At 36.9% G+C, this 16,517-nt stretch overlaps 1 protein-coding gene across 1 annotated transcript; it reads left to right on the top strand.

Moving 5' to 3' along the window:
* The first annotated feature begins 5,579 nt into the window (after window positions 1-5,579).
* Window positions 5,580-15,406, top strand: DBR1 (debranching RNA lariats 1). The gene is made up of 8 exons (XM_059387983.1): window positions 5,580-5,925; window positions 6,548-6,672; window positions 8,404-8,484; window positions 8,994-9,079; window positions 10,745-10,969; window positions 13,571-13,651; window positions 13,898-14,043; window positions 14,518-15,406. The coding sequence occupies exons 1-8, from the start codon at window positions 5,729-5,731 to the stop codon at window positions 15,209-15,211; spliced, it is 1,635 nt and encodes a 544-aa protein (XP_059243966.1). The 5' UTR covers window positions 5,580-5,728; the 3' UTR covers window positions 15,212-15,406.
* Window positions 15,407-16,517: the final 1,111 nt, after the last annotated feature.

The raw sequence follows: 16,517 nt of genomic DNA, 5'->3' as shown, positions 1-16,517 counted from the left end.
TGAGAGTAAATGGCAGAATGATGCTCCTTTATCCCTAAATGTATTTTATATATGTATACATGTATATACATGTGTATATATGTGTGTGTGTGTATATATATATATATATATATATGTTTCTTGTTTTAGGAAAGTTTCCTAAAAACAAGGAATTCCCTTATATAACCACAGTAAAATTAACAAAACCAGGACATTAACCCTGACACAATGTTATTGAATTTACAGACCTTATTCACATTTGGCCAACTGCCCTAATTCCATATTCATGAAACTTCTGTCTTCTTTAATTTTTAATCTTTCTCAGTTTGTCTCTTCTTTTATGAGCATATTTTTAAGAAAGATAAACCAGTTATTTTTCAATTGTCATTCTCAATATGTTTGTCTCATATACTTTTTTAAATTATTTATTTATTCATTTATATTTGACAGACAGAGATCGCAAGTAGGCAGAGAGGCAGGCAGAGGTTGGGTGGGGGGGGGGGAAGGCTCCCTGCCTAGCAGAGAGCCTGATGTGGGGCTCGATCCCAGGACCCTGGGATCATGACCTGAGACGAAGGCAGAGGTTTTAACCCACTAAGCCACCCAGGTGCCTCTTCTATTTTTCAGGATTAGATTTGAGTTATGGATTTTGGGTAGGACTACCACAGAAATAACATATAACAAGACACATGATGAAGATTAGTTCACTCCTAATAAGGTTAACTTTGATCATTCTGTTAAAGTGGTATGTGCTAGGTTTCTCTACTGTAAAATTCTAATTTTTGTGTTATAATAAGTATCTTTTGAAAAAATACTTTGAGACTATATAAGTAGTTTCACATAACAGATACATTGAAACTATGTAAGTATCCTATTATTCTCTAAAGTTTTACTCAGTGGTTTTAGTATTAATTGAAGATACTTGCTGGAAATGATGATGATGATGACTATGATGATAAAATGATAATCTCTAATCCAACTTTCCTTCCATATTTACCAATCAGCATTCTTGTGTAAATAAGATCTCTCTTTCCCCCTATTATTTATTTTTATTAGTATAGAATAGAGTTGACCCTTGAACAAAATGGGTTTGAACTGTGTGGGTCCACTTATACATGGATTTTTTTTTTCCCATCCTCATTCAGAATGGGAAGAGTGTGAGGGTTTCTATCAAGTCTGATTCTTTCTGGATTAAAGAAAGTCAATGAGACTTCTCAAGTTTGTTTACTCACTGGTATGGCCTCTAGAAATGGGGTGTAGGTTGGAATCAGGAGCTGAGCCACAAAGCACTTCTTCATTCTTATTTTCATCTTTTATTTCCTGCTTTGACCACTAGTTTTTTGAATGTTATGGTATTAAGATATTGTTTCCTATTGGTCACAAAAGAAGAAAATTCAAGTTGACTGATAAATTAAAATTTTCTTCTAAACCATACATTTGGAAATCATAATGAGATACCATTGCACAAAATGCAAGGAAATGGCTAAAATGTAATAGACAGATAATACTAAGGTAGTTGAGGGGCGCCTGGGTGGCTCAGTGGGTTAAGCCGCTGCCTTCGGCTCAGGTCATGATCTCAGAGTCCTGGGATCGAGTCCCGCTTCGGGCTCTCTGCTCGGCGGAGAGCCTGCTTCCCTCTCTCTCTCTCTGGCTGCCTCTCTGTCTACTTGTGATTTCTCTCTGTCAAATTACTAAATAAAATCTTTAAAAAAAAATACTAAGGTAGTTGAGCACCGGGAATAATTGGAATGGTTTTATATTCCTTAGGAAAGTGTAATTGGCACACTTTGGAAACAGACCTATCTATCAAAGCTAAACATATATCTACTCTATACACAGAGATTATATTACTGGACATAATCCAAGGGAAATAAGTGTAATGTCCACTAAAAGATTTGTACAAGAATGTGCATGGTGGTTTTATTCATAATAGCCCCAAAGTGGAAACAACCCAGTTGTCCTTCAGCAGAACAATAGACAAACTGTGGTATGTTCACATAATGGAATACTACACAGTAATAAGAAACAGCATCTTATGGTTTTATCTATTTATATTATAGATTTACAGATGAATACCACAAACATTAAGTTAAGTGCATAATATATACTGACATTTATATGAAATTTGTAAGCAAGCAACATAGGGGAAGAGAATTAAGAGTCCACTTATGATGAGCATTGAGTAATGTATGGAATTGTTGAATCACTATATTGTACACCAGAAACTAATATAACACTATATGTTAACTATAGTGGAATTAGAAAAAAAAAAAAAAAGCAAAGCCCATCTATGTTGATAGAGGTTAGAACAGTGCTTTTCTTTTGGGTTTAGGGCCTTGTGAGGAAGTATAAGGGAGTCTTTCTGAATGCTGGAAATACTTTATATCTTGATATGGATGGGGTTTATATGAGTGATTACATATGTCAAAATGGGCTCTTAAGTTTTAATTTGTTGCTTTAAGTTTAATTTGTTACTTTAAGTCAGACAACAATTAAAATATTTTACATGGAAGAAAATAGGATCCAGAAAATGACAATTCCTGTAGATTAAAAATCAAATGGGGCGCCTGGATGGCTCAGTGGGTTAAGCCGCTGCCTTCAGCTCAGGTCATGATCCCAGGGTCCTGGGATCGAGTCCCGCATCGGGCTCTCTGCTCAGCGGGGAGCCTGCTTCCTCCTCTGTCTCTCTCTGCCTGCCTCTCTGCCTACTTGTAATCTCTCTCTGTCAAATAAATAAATAAAATCTTTTAAAAAATAAATTAATTAAATAAATAAAAATCAAATGAATCTATGGCCATGTAAACTTTGACAAAACAGGAAAGAATATCCAATGGAAAAAAGACAGTCTCTTCAACAAATGGCATTGGGAAAATTGGACAGCCACATGTAGAAGAATGAAACTGGATCACCTTCTTGACACCATACACAAAAATAAACTCAAAATGGATGAAAAACCCAAATATGAGACAGGAATCCATCAAAATCTTTAGAGGAGAACACAGACAGCAACCTCTCTGACCTCGAATGCAGCAAATTCTTACTAGACACGTCTCCAAAGGCAAGGGAAACAAAAGCAAAAATGAACTATTGCGACTTCATCAAGATAAACAGCTTTTGCAAAGTAAACAGCCAACAAAACCAAAAGACAGCCTACAGAATGGGAGAAGACATTTTCAAGTGTCTTTTCAGACAAAGGGCTTATATCCAAGACCTATAAAGAACTTAGGAAACTCAAAACCCAAAAAGCAAGTAATTTGGTCAAGAAATGGGCAGAAGACATGAACAGACATTTCTCCAAAGAAGACATCCAAATGGCCAACAGACACATGAAAAAAATGCTCAACATCATTCAATATCAGGAAAATACAAATCAAAACCACAATGAGATACCGCCTCACACCAGTCAGAATGGCCAAAATGAACGAGTCAGGAAACAACAAATGTTGGCAAGGGTGTGGAAAAAGAGGAATACTTTTACAGTGCTGGTGGGGATGCAAGCGGGTATAGCCACTCTAGAGAATGGTACGAAGGTTCCTCAAAAAGTTGAAAATAGAGCTACCTTATGACCCAGCAATTGCACTACTAGGTATTTATTCAAAGGATACAAACATAGTGATCCTTTGGGAGATGCACCCCAAAATTTATAGCAGCAATGTGCACAATAGTCACACTATGGAAGAGCACAGATGTCCATCAGCAGATGAATGGATAAAGAAGATGTGAATATATATATACATGTGACTATATATATGTATACATGTACATGTATATGTATATATATGTATATATGTGTACATATATATATATATAAAATGGAATATCAACCATCAAAATAAATGAAATCTTACCATTAAAATGATGTAGATGGAACTAGAGGGTATTATACTAAACAAAATAAATCAGAGAAAGACAGTTATATGGTTTCACTCTTATGCAGAATGTAAGAAACAAAACAGAGGATCATGGGGAATGGAAGAAAAAATAAAACAAGATGAAATCAGAGAGGTAGACAAATCCTAAGAGACTCTTAATTATAGGAAACAAACTGAGGGTTGCTGGAGTGGTGGTGGTGGGGGAAATGGGTTAACTAGGTGATGGGCATTAAGGAGGGCACTTGATGTAATGAGCACTGGGTGTTATATGCAACTGATGAATCACTGAACTATATCTCTGAAACTAATAATATACTATATGTTAATTACTTGAATTTAAATAAAATTTAAAAAATCAAATGGAAAAAGTTATATTTAGCAATGCTGTAAAAAGCATCTATTATATATGTAAAAATCCAAACCCAAAGGAGAACATATTAAAAAAAAAGATTGGAAGTACTAGATTTCCATTCCTTTCTTTTCTCTTGATCAGTTTAAACATCATGAAAGATCTCTCTTGTAAATTTGAAAAATATTGCCTGTAAGCCCCTGTACGTACAATGTCTTTCAATGGATTTCTTCAACTTTTCCAGGATTTTATTGTCATGGTTCTGTTAATATCTTCTCCTTAGTTCTGAATTAATTGTGGTGTCATTGTCCCTACAATGTTATTTTACACATTTTTTAAAAAATGAGGGATGGTGGGGCGCCTGGGTGGCTCAGTGGGTTAGAGCCTCTGCCTTCGGCTCAGGTCATGATCCTGGGGTCCTGGGATGGAGCCCCAGGCCCCGCATCGGGCTCTCTGCTCTGCGGGGAGCCTGCTTCCTCCTCTCTGTCTCTCTGTCTATCAAATGAAAAAATAAAATATTCAAAAAGAAAATGAGGATGGATTTGTTACTCCCTGTATTATATTGATTAGATTACTTTTCTTCATTAAATTGGCGAAAGGTGTTTCACTGTTTTCCTTGTTTCTATTTCGGCCACTCATTTTTCAATTGTTCGGTTTCCTTCCTGGATATTTTCCAGACATTCTTCTGCTTTCATTGAGCTTACAGTCTAGTTATGGAAACAGCTATTTGGTAGGAAGAAGAGTCCACAGCCCCTTTAAAAAAACAAAACAAGACAAAAAATACCCCCATAATTTTAGAAACTCATTGGATAATTCAGAAACCTTCAGTGAGTTTTTAAGTTGTAGTTAATAATTATTTTTAGTTTGACCTCTCTTCTTAAAAAAATCTTTCAATTTCTAATTCGCTTTCAGGCAGTTATCTTTGCCGTCAAGAGTTTCCTCCTAGGAAATTAGCCAATCCCGCGGTCTCACTTGTTTAGTTCGGCTTAATTTTATCAAACTAAACTACTGTTTCTGGACTTTAAAAAAAACCCAAACTTTTCCGGTTTTGATCTTCTAAAACAGATTTTATTTATTTATTTATTTGTGAGAGAGCGAGAGAGCGAGGGTCAGCCAGAGGGAGAAGCCGACTGCCGGCTCAACGAGGAGTTCCACGGGGCAGTCAATCCCAGGACGCTGGGATTATGACCTCAGCAGAGAGCAGACGCTTAACCGACTCAGTCACCCAGACCTTTCCTGGTTTTGATTTTTATCATCCGTCATACTGCCAGAATTCGAAGACCCAGAAGATAGGCAAAGCCCCATTCTATTAGAAGGCTCTCTCAAACCCTGTAACTCTTGCCCTTGCCCATCCCTCTCTCGCGAGATTTGGAAACCGGAAGTGAATTCTATTTCTGGCGTGTTTTCGAGGGGTGGATTCAGTCAGTGTTGGCGGGAGCTGAACGGTCTGGCCGCTTCTTGCTGTCTGTCCTGTGCTGGCGCTGGTGTAGGGGCTTGCAGGCAGCCCTCCCAGCCTCCAGCCGTCAGAATGCGGGTGGCTGTGGCCGGCTGCTGCCACGGCGAGCTGGACAAGATCTATGAGACGCTGGCGCTGGCGGAAAGGCGCGGCCCTGGGCGGATAGATCTGCTGCTGTGCTGCGGCGACTTCCAGGCGGTGCGCAACGAGGCCGACTTGCGTTGCATGGCCGTCCCGCCCAAGTACCGCCACATGCAGACCTTCTACAGGTGAGCGAGGGGACTCGGGCCCCGGACCTGGCGGTGCGAGGTGTGACTATCCAGCAGGGAGTGGGAGAGAACCTGGACTGGGTTCCAATCCCCCTGCCCCCCGCCCCCGGCCTTGACTAGCTGTCTTGCTTAGTTACCTTCTTTGTTCACCCGGTGTCTAGGAATGGGTGCTTAGTAAATGTCACTTTTCTCACATCCTTTCACCTGTCCGTCTGTTTCGGAAGGGATCGAAGCCTAAGGGAGAAACCTGCAGGAAGGAGCTGACAGGTTAATTACCTTGTACTTGATAGGACTCTGGGACTGCTTTCTTTACTGATCCAGGAATTTTTATTGGACGCCTGCTCGTCCGTGTTCTAGAAGCTAAGGTTCGGAGCTTGACCAGGTTCTTGCTTGACCTTATTGAATGCGCGCTGGCTTGGAACCCAAGGTGGCAGCTCCTGAATTCCTAAGGACTATAGGCAATTAGTTTAGAAAGAGCTTTTTAATTTTTTACAGTGGGCTCAGATTTTTCCTTTGGACCTAATTTTGCTTTTCTGCTATCCAATTTTATGGGCATCAGTTACTCCTTTCTCTATGCCTAATTTCTGCTATGCCAACTGACAACTTTACCCTTATGTTCTAGGTATTACTCTGGAGAGAAAAAGGCCCCAGTTCTCACAATCTTTATTGGGGGAAACCATGAAGCCTCAAATCATTTGCAAGAGTTACCCTATGGTGGCTGGGTGGCGCCAAACATTTATTATTTAGGTATGTGTTCATGGGTAATTTTTTGGTTTGTTTGGAATGGAAGAGTCTGTCAGGATTTGTATAATATTTGGGCAGTGTCTTGAGATGTATAGTGTTTTGGGAATGCCTCTTAATTTAAATAGTTAATTATGAAAATTTAATTAAAACAGTTAATTTAGGTAATCATGAAAATATGTCCATGCTTCATCTGGTGTTTAAGCAATTTTGATAATGTAATATAATGTAATAACTGCAGAGGCCTTTTACACTATATGTGCAGTCCCTTTATTTTTCTCTTTCTGTATTAAACTAGAAAAACTTAAACTTATTATAATGGAAATTGTTAAACATACACAAAAATAGAGAATAATACCTATTAACCAGCTTCAACAACTGTTACCATTCTGCCATCCTTATTTCAACCTCACTCTCCTCCAAACTTTTTTGTGGGAAGAAGTGACTGGAGTATTGCAAAACAAATCCCAGCCATCATATTATTTCGCCTGTGAATACTTCAGTACATATTTTTAGAAGATAAGTGTTTTCAAAAATACCACAGCTACAGTACCATTATTATACTTATCTAAAGTAGCAGTGATTCCCATTATCTGTTGCTTACTTCATGTTCAGATTTCTGTGATTATCACCAGGAGTTTGATTTTACAATTGACTTGTTCAAATAGAATCCAAAGCAGGTCCACACATTTCATTTGCTTGTCATGATTCTAAATCCTCTTAGGCTATAACGGTTCCTTTTTTCCCCCACCCCATGTTGTTGATTTGTTGAAGAAGATGAGAAATTTGTCTTACAGAATTTCCTGCTTTCTGGATTTAGCTGATTGGAATTTCCTATGTTGTTTAACACATTCATTTTATCCTTTGCAGAACTTGTAATCTGTGTTTAGATTCACAGCCTGATTAGATTCAGGTTTAATTTATATATTCAATTTATATTCAGGTTCAATTTGTATAGACCTGTTAGACTATACAGTCCTTTATTCTCTTTATTTAAAAGTTTATAGTGGGGTGCTGGGGTAGCTTACTCAGTTGAGTGTCTGACTCTTGGTTTCAGCTCAGGTCATGGTTCAGCATTGTGAGATAGAGTCCCATGTTGGGCTCCTCGCTCATTGTGGAGTCTGCTTGATAGATTCTCTCTCTTCTCTCCTTCCCGCTCTGCTCCTCCCCTAGCTTGTGCTTTCTTTCTCTCAAATAAATAAATAAAATTTAAAATATATATAAATGCTTATAGCTCTAATGATGACATCATAACTTCAGAAATGTAATTTCTCTAGTTAATTACTGGTTGATCTTTTGACAGCCCAATATTATGAGGAGGTTTGAAGATGGTCAGTCAGAAATGAAGTATAGAAACTGTAGGTTCTTTATATCTGTTGACTTTCAGATTTATAACATACAAATCCATCATAGGACATTTTTCCTTTTTTCCTACCCAACCCACTGTAATATTCGATTAGGTACCAAGTTATGTCTGTTTCTCCCTTAACACACCTAATCTCATGCGTTCCTTACTTTCTGCTTAGTCTCTTGCCTGTCTGCTTCTAGGCCTCTCCTCCCTAGTCTGCCTTATATATTGTTGGCTTATCACTATGTAAAAGAGTAACTTCATCATGACATTTAATTTTCAAATAATTTTAGGACTGCATAGAGTTCTAGGCCTTTATATTATTCATTTAGTTAGTAAAGAGATTGCTTCTGCTTATGGTAATTTTATTTAACTGTGTACTTTTTCAGGTTTGGCTGGTGTAGTAAAATACCGAGGCATAAGGATTGGTGGCATCTCTGGTATCTTTAAATCTCATGACTATCGAAAAGGTATTATTCTGAGAATTGTTTTTAAACTTTAGAACTTGGTATGCCTCAGAGTAACTTAAGCATAATATAGAGTTTGACTTTTTCATCGGATTTTTTTCTTTGAACTATTATTACTTTTTTTAATGAAATAGTTTATACATATGAAAATGTTGAGAACATTAGAACATACTATTTATGTATCCACTATCTAGTTTTATCAAGTCTTTGTATTTTGTGACTTTTAGTTAGGATTTTAAAGAAATAAAACAGTACGGATATAGTCAAAGCTCACTGTTTATCTGTCCTCAGTCCCATTCTCCTCTTATCCTTCCCTTTTCTCATCAGACAGTCAATTCTTCTGAATTTGGTATTTGTCTTTGATTTGATTGTGTCATTAGGAGATGTGTAACGGCTTTATACAGTGTATGATATAGTATGTTTCAAACTTCATGTGAATGTATCATTTTGCATGTGTCTTCCTGCAGCTTGCAGGAAGTTGAATATAGCTTATTTCTCTTCTTTAATTTAAGGTCATTTTGAGTGCCCCCCTTATAATCCAGCTACAATAAGGAGTATATATCATGTGAGAAATATTGAAGTCTATAAATTAAAACAGGTATGTAAAAAGTACATTACAGCAGACTTGAAAAAAATGTTAAAGTAATTCTGTACCAAAGTGTATTTTGATCATTTTGGTATATGACTTCCAAGAAGAACTTAATTCAGTATTTCTAAAATTTGGATCTTGAGTGCTTTTAGGAGGTTCACAGATGAACATGTTAAATTCTAATGTTATGAATTTATTTTAGGGAGTAATAATAAAATAGAACATTTAATCCATGACTTCAGATATTACTACTTAGAATAAGGCTAAAGAATATATATTGGCGTAAAGTGAAACTTTAAAGAAAATACTAACATATTTCAGATAATGGTATTAAATAGGAAATAAATAGTGGTAAAAAATGATAGAGAATATGGTAAAATTGTGAAGGAGGTATTGGAACACTGGCTTAACTGGAGAGTAGGCAAAACCAGGTTTTTTGTTTGAGAATGCATTAAATGCCTGACACTGGACTAAGCAGTTTCCACACAGGGTATTTCATATAATTGCCACACAAATCTGTGAACTGGTGTTACTCTGACTTTGTCATATTAAGGATGCAAAGCCAATGCTCAGATAGGTAAGTAGCCTGCCCTGGATTTCCCAAGGAGTTAAGGGATGGGGGCCTGGCTGATGCTCTCAGGCCCTCCCACCGTACCCGCAGGAGCACGAGGATGCTTTGCAGGCATTTCTTTAATACCCTACTCATAACAGTTCTCTGCCTTGAATGCTTTTTCCGTTTTACTGATTTCAGCCCTACCAGTCTTTGAAGAACCTCCTTAGATACCAGTGTTCTAGTTTTTTTTTTTTTTTCCATAGTCTCCATGCCTAGAGTGGGGCCCAAGAAGGGTTGAGAGGCTTGAACTCAAAACCTTGAGATCAAGACCTCAGCTGAGATTAAGGGACAGATGCTTAACCAAGTGAGCCACCCAGGTATCCCAACAGTGTTCTAGTTTAAAACCATCAGCTTATTCTGAAATTTCATTGCACTTACTGCCTGAATTAGTTATTCCGTGATTAGTCATATCTGTCATCTTGTATCAACTTGAACACTTAAGTTATTTTAATTTAGTTTTCCAGGTATTTTTTGCAGATTACTTGAAGGTGCTAGGGATCAGTAAAGTATGGAGTGTATTTTGTGGTCTTCCCATGAAGACACCAGCCACCTTAAATACCTCTACTGTAATTTATGTAGTAATCAGAGTTTTTTAGGTATATGCTATATGAGTCCATTAGGGGGGAAAAAAAGGGAAAATACCTTTGGGTTTTACTATACTCTTTACATTAGATATCTCATGAAATCTGGTGTCTGTGTATCTTAAAACAGTTTCTTCACTAGAAAGGAAAAGAATGACGGTTATTATATATTTTAGAGGCCCCATATGAAAGACCATATCTGGCTGACAGTCTGATCAAAGTGTGTCTGCATGGCCCTGCCTTGCCATGGAAGACAGAGGTGATTTGTGAGGAGAGAGAAAGTGGTTTCTCCTGGCTTAGAGGAGTGAGTTTAGTATTTCTTAGTGTTTCTGTGACCTTCTTAAATAAAGTTTCCTTGAAATGAATTACACAGAAATCTAAAGCTCGAAGTGGGCAAACGGTTGTGCGGTAGTGGAGAAACAGTCAAGGTTTGCTTTTGATCTGTGTTTTAAAAAGTTTTCTTTCTTTTTTCTGTTAAAGCTGAAGCAGCCTATGGACATATTCTTATCTCATGATTGGCCAAGAAAGATCTATCATTATGGAAATAAGCAGCAGCTTCTGAAGACTAAATCTTTTTTCCGACAAGAAGTGGAAAATAACACATTGGGAAGTCCTGCTGCCTCAGAGCTCTTAGAGCACTTCAAGCCTACATACTGGTTTTCTGCGCACCTTCATGTGAAGTTTGCAGCCTTAATGCAGCATCAGGTAGAAACCAAAAATATTATTCTTTCATTTAACAAACACTTATCAAATATGTATTAAATAACAATTATCAAAAATAGTTGTAAATTGAGAGAAAGATATCAAATATAACTTTGCTTTTGCAAGTAACTCCATATCCTTGGGAGGAAGAGACATGCAGGTGATTATAAGATAGTGTATTAAATCAGGGATGAAAAGTGCCAGGAGACTGTGGGAGTACCTCTGCCATACTGTGTTCAGATGGGGATGTGGACAGGAGATGAAGAGATGAAGAAGGTTTTCCAAAGGAATTGACTGTCCCAGAAAGCAGTTGAATCTAGGTAACACCATCGAGGTAAAGTGATCAGTGTGTATAGAGACTAGTGGCCTGAATGCCTGGCACTGGCATGTGCTGGGGGACTGCAGCAGTCCCTTTGATTGAGGCAGAGGGAGAGATGAGGCTGGAATGAGATCATAGCTACCTTCGACGTCATGCTGTGGAGTTTAAGTTTTAACCAGAAGGTAATGGGGAAAGTTGGGGAGTGATGAAACCAGATTTTCGTTTCAGAAAGGTTAGTTTCATAGCAGTTTTGTGTATGGATTGTAGGAAGGAAAATGGGAGGCATATTTAAACAAAAGATGAGATTCTAAACTGTGGCGAAGAGGGAACACAAAGAACACAGGTTCCAGAGAGATTTTGGAAGCGCAGTCATCAGGATTTGGTGACAGAGAGGAACTCCCAGAGTTTTCTTTGGGAAACTGCTTGAATGATAGTGCTTGATGGAAGATAGAGAATAAATTTATACTTACAATTAGGCTTTTATGGAATGTGTGGTTCTCTCTTTCCCCGCCCATTCTCACCAAAATCTGACTTTCCCCATAAAGTATTCCATAGGGAAAATGTTTAGAAAATCCTGGGGTAACGAGGTTAGAGATTTCTTCTCAGGGGCTTCTATAATTTCTGAGAATCTCGAATGTGTTAATGGGCACTGGAATGTGGTGTGCAGTGCTTCCTGAACTTGACCCAACACTTTTCTGTGGTGAGGGTGCACTTTAATGATGTTACTCAAATACAGTTTGGAAAGTTATGTTTGAAAACATTCCTCTGGGCCCTTGCTGTTATGGGCTTATCCTCACTCCCCAGTTTCACTGAGATGAAGAGTCAAGGTTACTCCTTTTCTTTTCCTTTGGGCCACTGCCAAAGTGATTATCCTCTTTTAATATCCAAGTCATCCATTTATACCCATCACCTTTTCTACATCTCTGTTTCTGTCTTCTATCTCCTAGGGCTCATGATATTCCTGAATTTTTACTGAAGCATCAGATTTGGTACTTTCCTCCCCATCCATCTTCTGTTGTCAACCTCAGGGACTTCAGTTTCTGAATGAATATGTTTGATCCCTTTTTCTTAGCTCCTCAACCTCCTCTGACTTTGCCAGTGTTCTATTTCAGCCCCTTGTCCAACACCAGAAATCACCTTTACTCAGAGCTGCCTTGCTGCTACCATCTGTCTGTAATCTGTGTACCTTGCACTTCTCTTAGTCCGTCACCACCAGTGAACTGAAACCTGGCCTACACCAGGATGGCACAGAACCTGCTTCCTTTTCTGTTTTTCTCCATATGCCTTACTGTTCTTCCTGAGTCACTTTTTTACTGCATCCAATAAAATCTTCATGTTTGTGACCCACCACCTCTTGCCCATGTTTCTTTCTGCCAGTTCATTAAAAAAAAAAAAAAGTTTCATTGGCATATAATTTACACAATATAAAATTCATCTATTTAAATGTACCATTCAGTGAGTGAGTTATAGTATATTTCCAGAGTTCTAGATGTTTCCAGAGCAAACATCATATAGCCCAGTTTTAGAACATTTCCAGCACCCCCAAAAGATCTTTTGTGTCTATTTCCTGTGAGTCTTGTTCCCACCCGCAGTCCTGGGCACTCACTAATCTGCTTTTTGTCTCTCTGAATTTATCTTTTCTGAACATTTATATAAGTGGGACCAAAATCTATAGTCTTTGGCTTGTGGTTTCTTTCCTTTGTTTGTTGTTTTTGAGGTTCCTTCAGGTAGCAGGTTTAGTATTTCTTTCATTTTTATTGTTGAACAATATTTCATTCTGTAAATGTATCATATCCACTTTCAGTGTTTATCTAAGAGAGCTTTGCCCGACCCAAGGTTATAAAGATTTTTCCCTATAATTTCTTCTAAAATTTGTTCAGAAGAAATTATACAATTTCTTTCAATCTGCCAGATTACTTTTAAGCTCTTCTGTTATCATTAACCTTTGTATTATGTGCTTTGATTTAACTGTATCATTATCTAATTCTCTTTTTTAAATTTACTTTTTAATTATTATTATAATTTAAAAAATCCAGTATCATTATCTTCAGCATTTGTGTCTACCTTTGACTTTTGTAAGGAAGTTGAAGCCCAGAGAGTTTAAGTACCTTGCCGGTCATTATACAAGTGGTTATAGAACTGACTTATTTTGGAATGGTGACAGTTGTTGCTTTGACACATGACTTAGGGGTATGTTTAATAAAGATTGCTTCCATCCTGTTCTGTGTATGAATTACCTTTGATGTTTTAACATTTTTTTCTTAAATCATGCTTCACATTTCTAGGCCAAGGATCAAGGACAGGCAGCCAAAGAAACCAAATTTTTAGCCTTGGACAAATGCTTACCACATAGAGACTTTCTTCAGGTAAAAAGAAAATGAAATAACTTTGCAATATAGTTTTGTTCTTCCAATGACTAGAAACATAATAATTTTCCTTTTAGAATTTATTTATGCTCTATAATTTATATATTCTGAGAATTTTGGGGGGAATACTTAAGTTATGTTAGTGTTTGTAAGCTATTAAATTCCGTTTACATTTTGTTATATTGAAATTCTTTGAATATTAAAAATAGAAATGTATTTCTTAAAATTACTGATTTCTTTTTATAGGTGATAGAAATAGAACATGACCCCAGTGCTCCTGAGTACTTAGAGTATGATATTGAATGGCTCACTGTTCTCAGGGCTACTGATGATCTTATTAATGTGACTGAGCATCTATGGAATATGCCTGAGAATAATGGCCTACATACAAGGTAAGTCTGACCTTCTTTAGGGTTTGCTGTCTCTGTTGCATGCCCAACTTTTGTCCCATCCACCTCTTACTTTTCTTATTTTTTTAAATCAAGGGAATTATTGTTAAATGAATGTCAGAGTAATTCAGGGTTTACTGACTGGTATGGAAAACTATAAATTTTCCTTCTAAGGGATATAAAAATGGAAGATGGAATACCAACCCAAATAAGTGTATAAATGAATAAGCATGCATAGAACTGTAATATGGCAGAGATTTGGTTCACACATTAAAGTGATTTATACTTGTTTTAGAGGGTGAATTAAGAATAGTTTTTTCTAAGAATTTTTTTTTATTTCAAAATGGTCCTTTGGAAAATTAACTATAATTTTATTAGATGGAATTTTTATATATGGTTTATATGAAGTCCATATTTAGATTTCATCTTTTGTTGTCTGAGGCTAATGTAAAAAGCTATTGTTCTGGACTTTTGTAGGTGGGATTATAGTGCAACAGAAGAAGCTATGAACAAAGTATTGGAAATACTGAATCATGACCTCAAAGTTCCATGTAACTTCAGCATAACAGCTGCTTGTTATGATCCTAGCAGGCCACAAACACAAATGCAGTTGGTTCATAGGATCAATCCTCAAACTACTGAATTTTGTGCCCAACTTGGCATCACTGACATGAATGTCAGGCTTCAGAAGGCCAAGGAGGAACATCACTTATGTGGTGAATATGAACAGCAAGATGATGTGGAGAGTAATGACTCTGGAGAAGATCGTAGTGAATATAACACAGATACATCTGCCCTGTCCTCTATTAATCCAGATGAAATAATGTTAGATGAAGAAGAGGAAGATGAAGATAGTATTTTAAGTACGCATAGTGACATGAATACACCATCTGTAGAACCTTCTTCTGATCAAGCTTCTGACTTCTCTGCCAGCTTCTCTGATGTCAGGATCTTGCCAGGTTCCATGGTTGTATCTTCTGATGATACGTTGGGTTCCCCAGATGGCAGAGAGGGGAAACTTGGTGAGGCTCCAGAGTCAGGGGATGGAAACGACTTAACTGAGTTGCCATTGAAGAGGCTGAGTGATGAACATGAACCTGAACAAAGAAAGAAAATTAAGAGGAGGAATCAAGCCATCTATGCTGCAGTGGATGATGATGATGCAGCATAAGACAATTGAGTTGCCTCTGTATTATATGTAGATATGTGATTTTTGAGACTATATTTTTAGAGCTGGATTTTTGACTCAAGATTTAACTTTGTAATAATGAAGTTACTTAAGAGAATTTTAGTTAGGTATTGACTTTGTCTTTAGTCCTTTGTATATTTCAGATGAAAATATTAAAATTTCATATATTTACTTGGATCGAGTACCTTTTTTTGGAAGATGGATATTATTCACTTTCATTTTTTTCAGGAAGCACTTACTGAATACCTACTTTGTACCAGGCACTCTTCTGTAGGATGGCTCTATAAAGATGAGTAAGACAGGGATTTTTACCTTCAAGGAGTTACTACCACTATGAATATTTTGGTGTATAAAATAAGGCATATTTAATATTTTGTTTTGGGAAATCATTATTACGTGTGTGATTTTGTATGCTTTCTTTTTATTTGTTATAAATATTTTCCTGGTCTGCTCTTAATGTCTGTCAAATATAATTGAAATTGAAGATGGTAAATAAGGTTTCAGGAAATAAATTCTTCTAAATACTAAACATTGGTAAACAAAATTTTACACTTAATTGCTGAGATTCATACAGCCTTGTAGACTTTAGTATATTTTAGCTTTAGCTTTAATTTTAAGGTAGTTATAGTAAGTGTTTCAGGTCATTTGGGTACAGTTCAGCTTAGTCTTAATTACTAGTGGGGACTGAGTTGCATAAATGCTGCCCCTTTGTTGTTATGGATTACTAGTAGTAGACTATTTTTAAAGATCTACATGGAAAAACTATACTTCTATCCTGGTTCTGGTTAAAATGCCTGGGTGACCCTCAGAGATGGTTGCCCTATACTGGGTCAGTAGCCATGAATTCAGATTGTTCTAGGATGTCATCATCCCATAGTAGTCCACATCCAGGGGCCAATCTAGGAGAATGATTTAGTAGTTGACGTCTATTCTGTCAGCATCTGGCTTGAAGAAGGTTGGGCACTTTATCCTTATTGCCATCTATTTTGTTTACTTTCTTTTTGGAGTGAATTTACTTCACTAATTTAAATTTTCATTATTTACATGAAGTATTTAAAAACTATGGATTTCCCCTATTCCTGATTTAATAGAATCTATTAATAGCTTTAATAGAACCCCATAGTTGTGACACAGAGGTCTCTCCCCCAAAATTCTTTAATAAAGATAAATAAAAGCAGAAAGTAATTAGATGTAAAATAAATAACAGAGTTTGTTAAAAAAAAGAAAAGACAATCCTTTAGCTTGCTCAATCAAGAAAGAAAGCACAAATGCCAAAAATAAATTAAAA

This window comes from Mustela nigripes, chromosome 2 (assembly GCF_022355385.1).
Source record: "Mustela nigripes isolate SB6536 chromosome 2, MUSNIG.SB6536, whole genome shotgun sequence".
Classification (NCBI taxonomy): domain Eukaryota; kingdom Metazoa; phylum Chordata; class Mammalia; order Carnivora; family Mustelidae; genus Mustela; species Mustela nigripes.
Note: the sequence above shows the minus strand (reverse complement) of the source record. Positions and strands in the feature narration are given on the sequence as shown.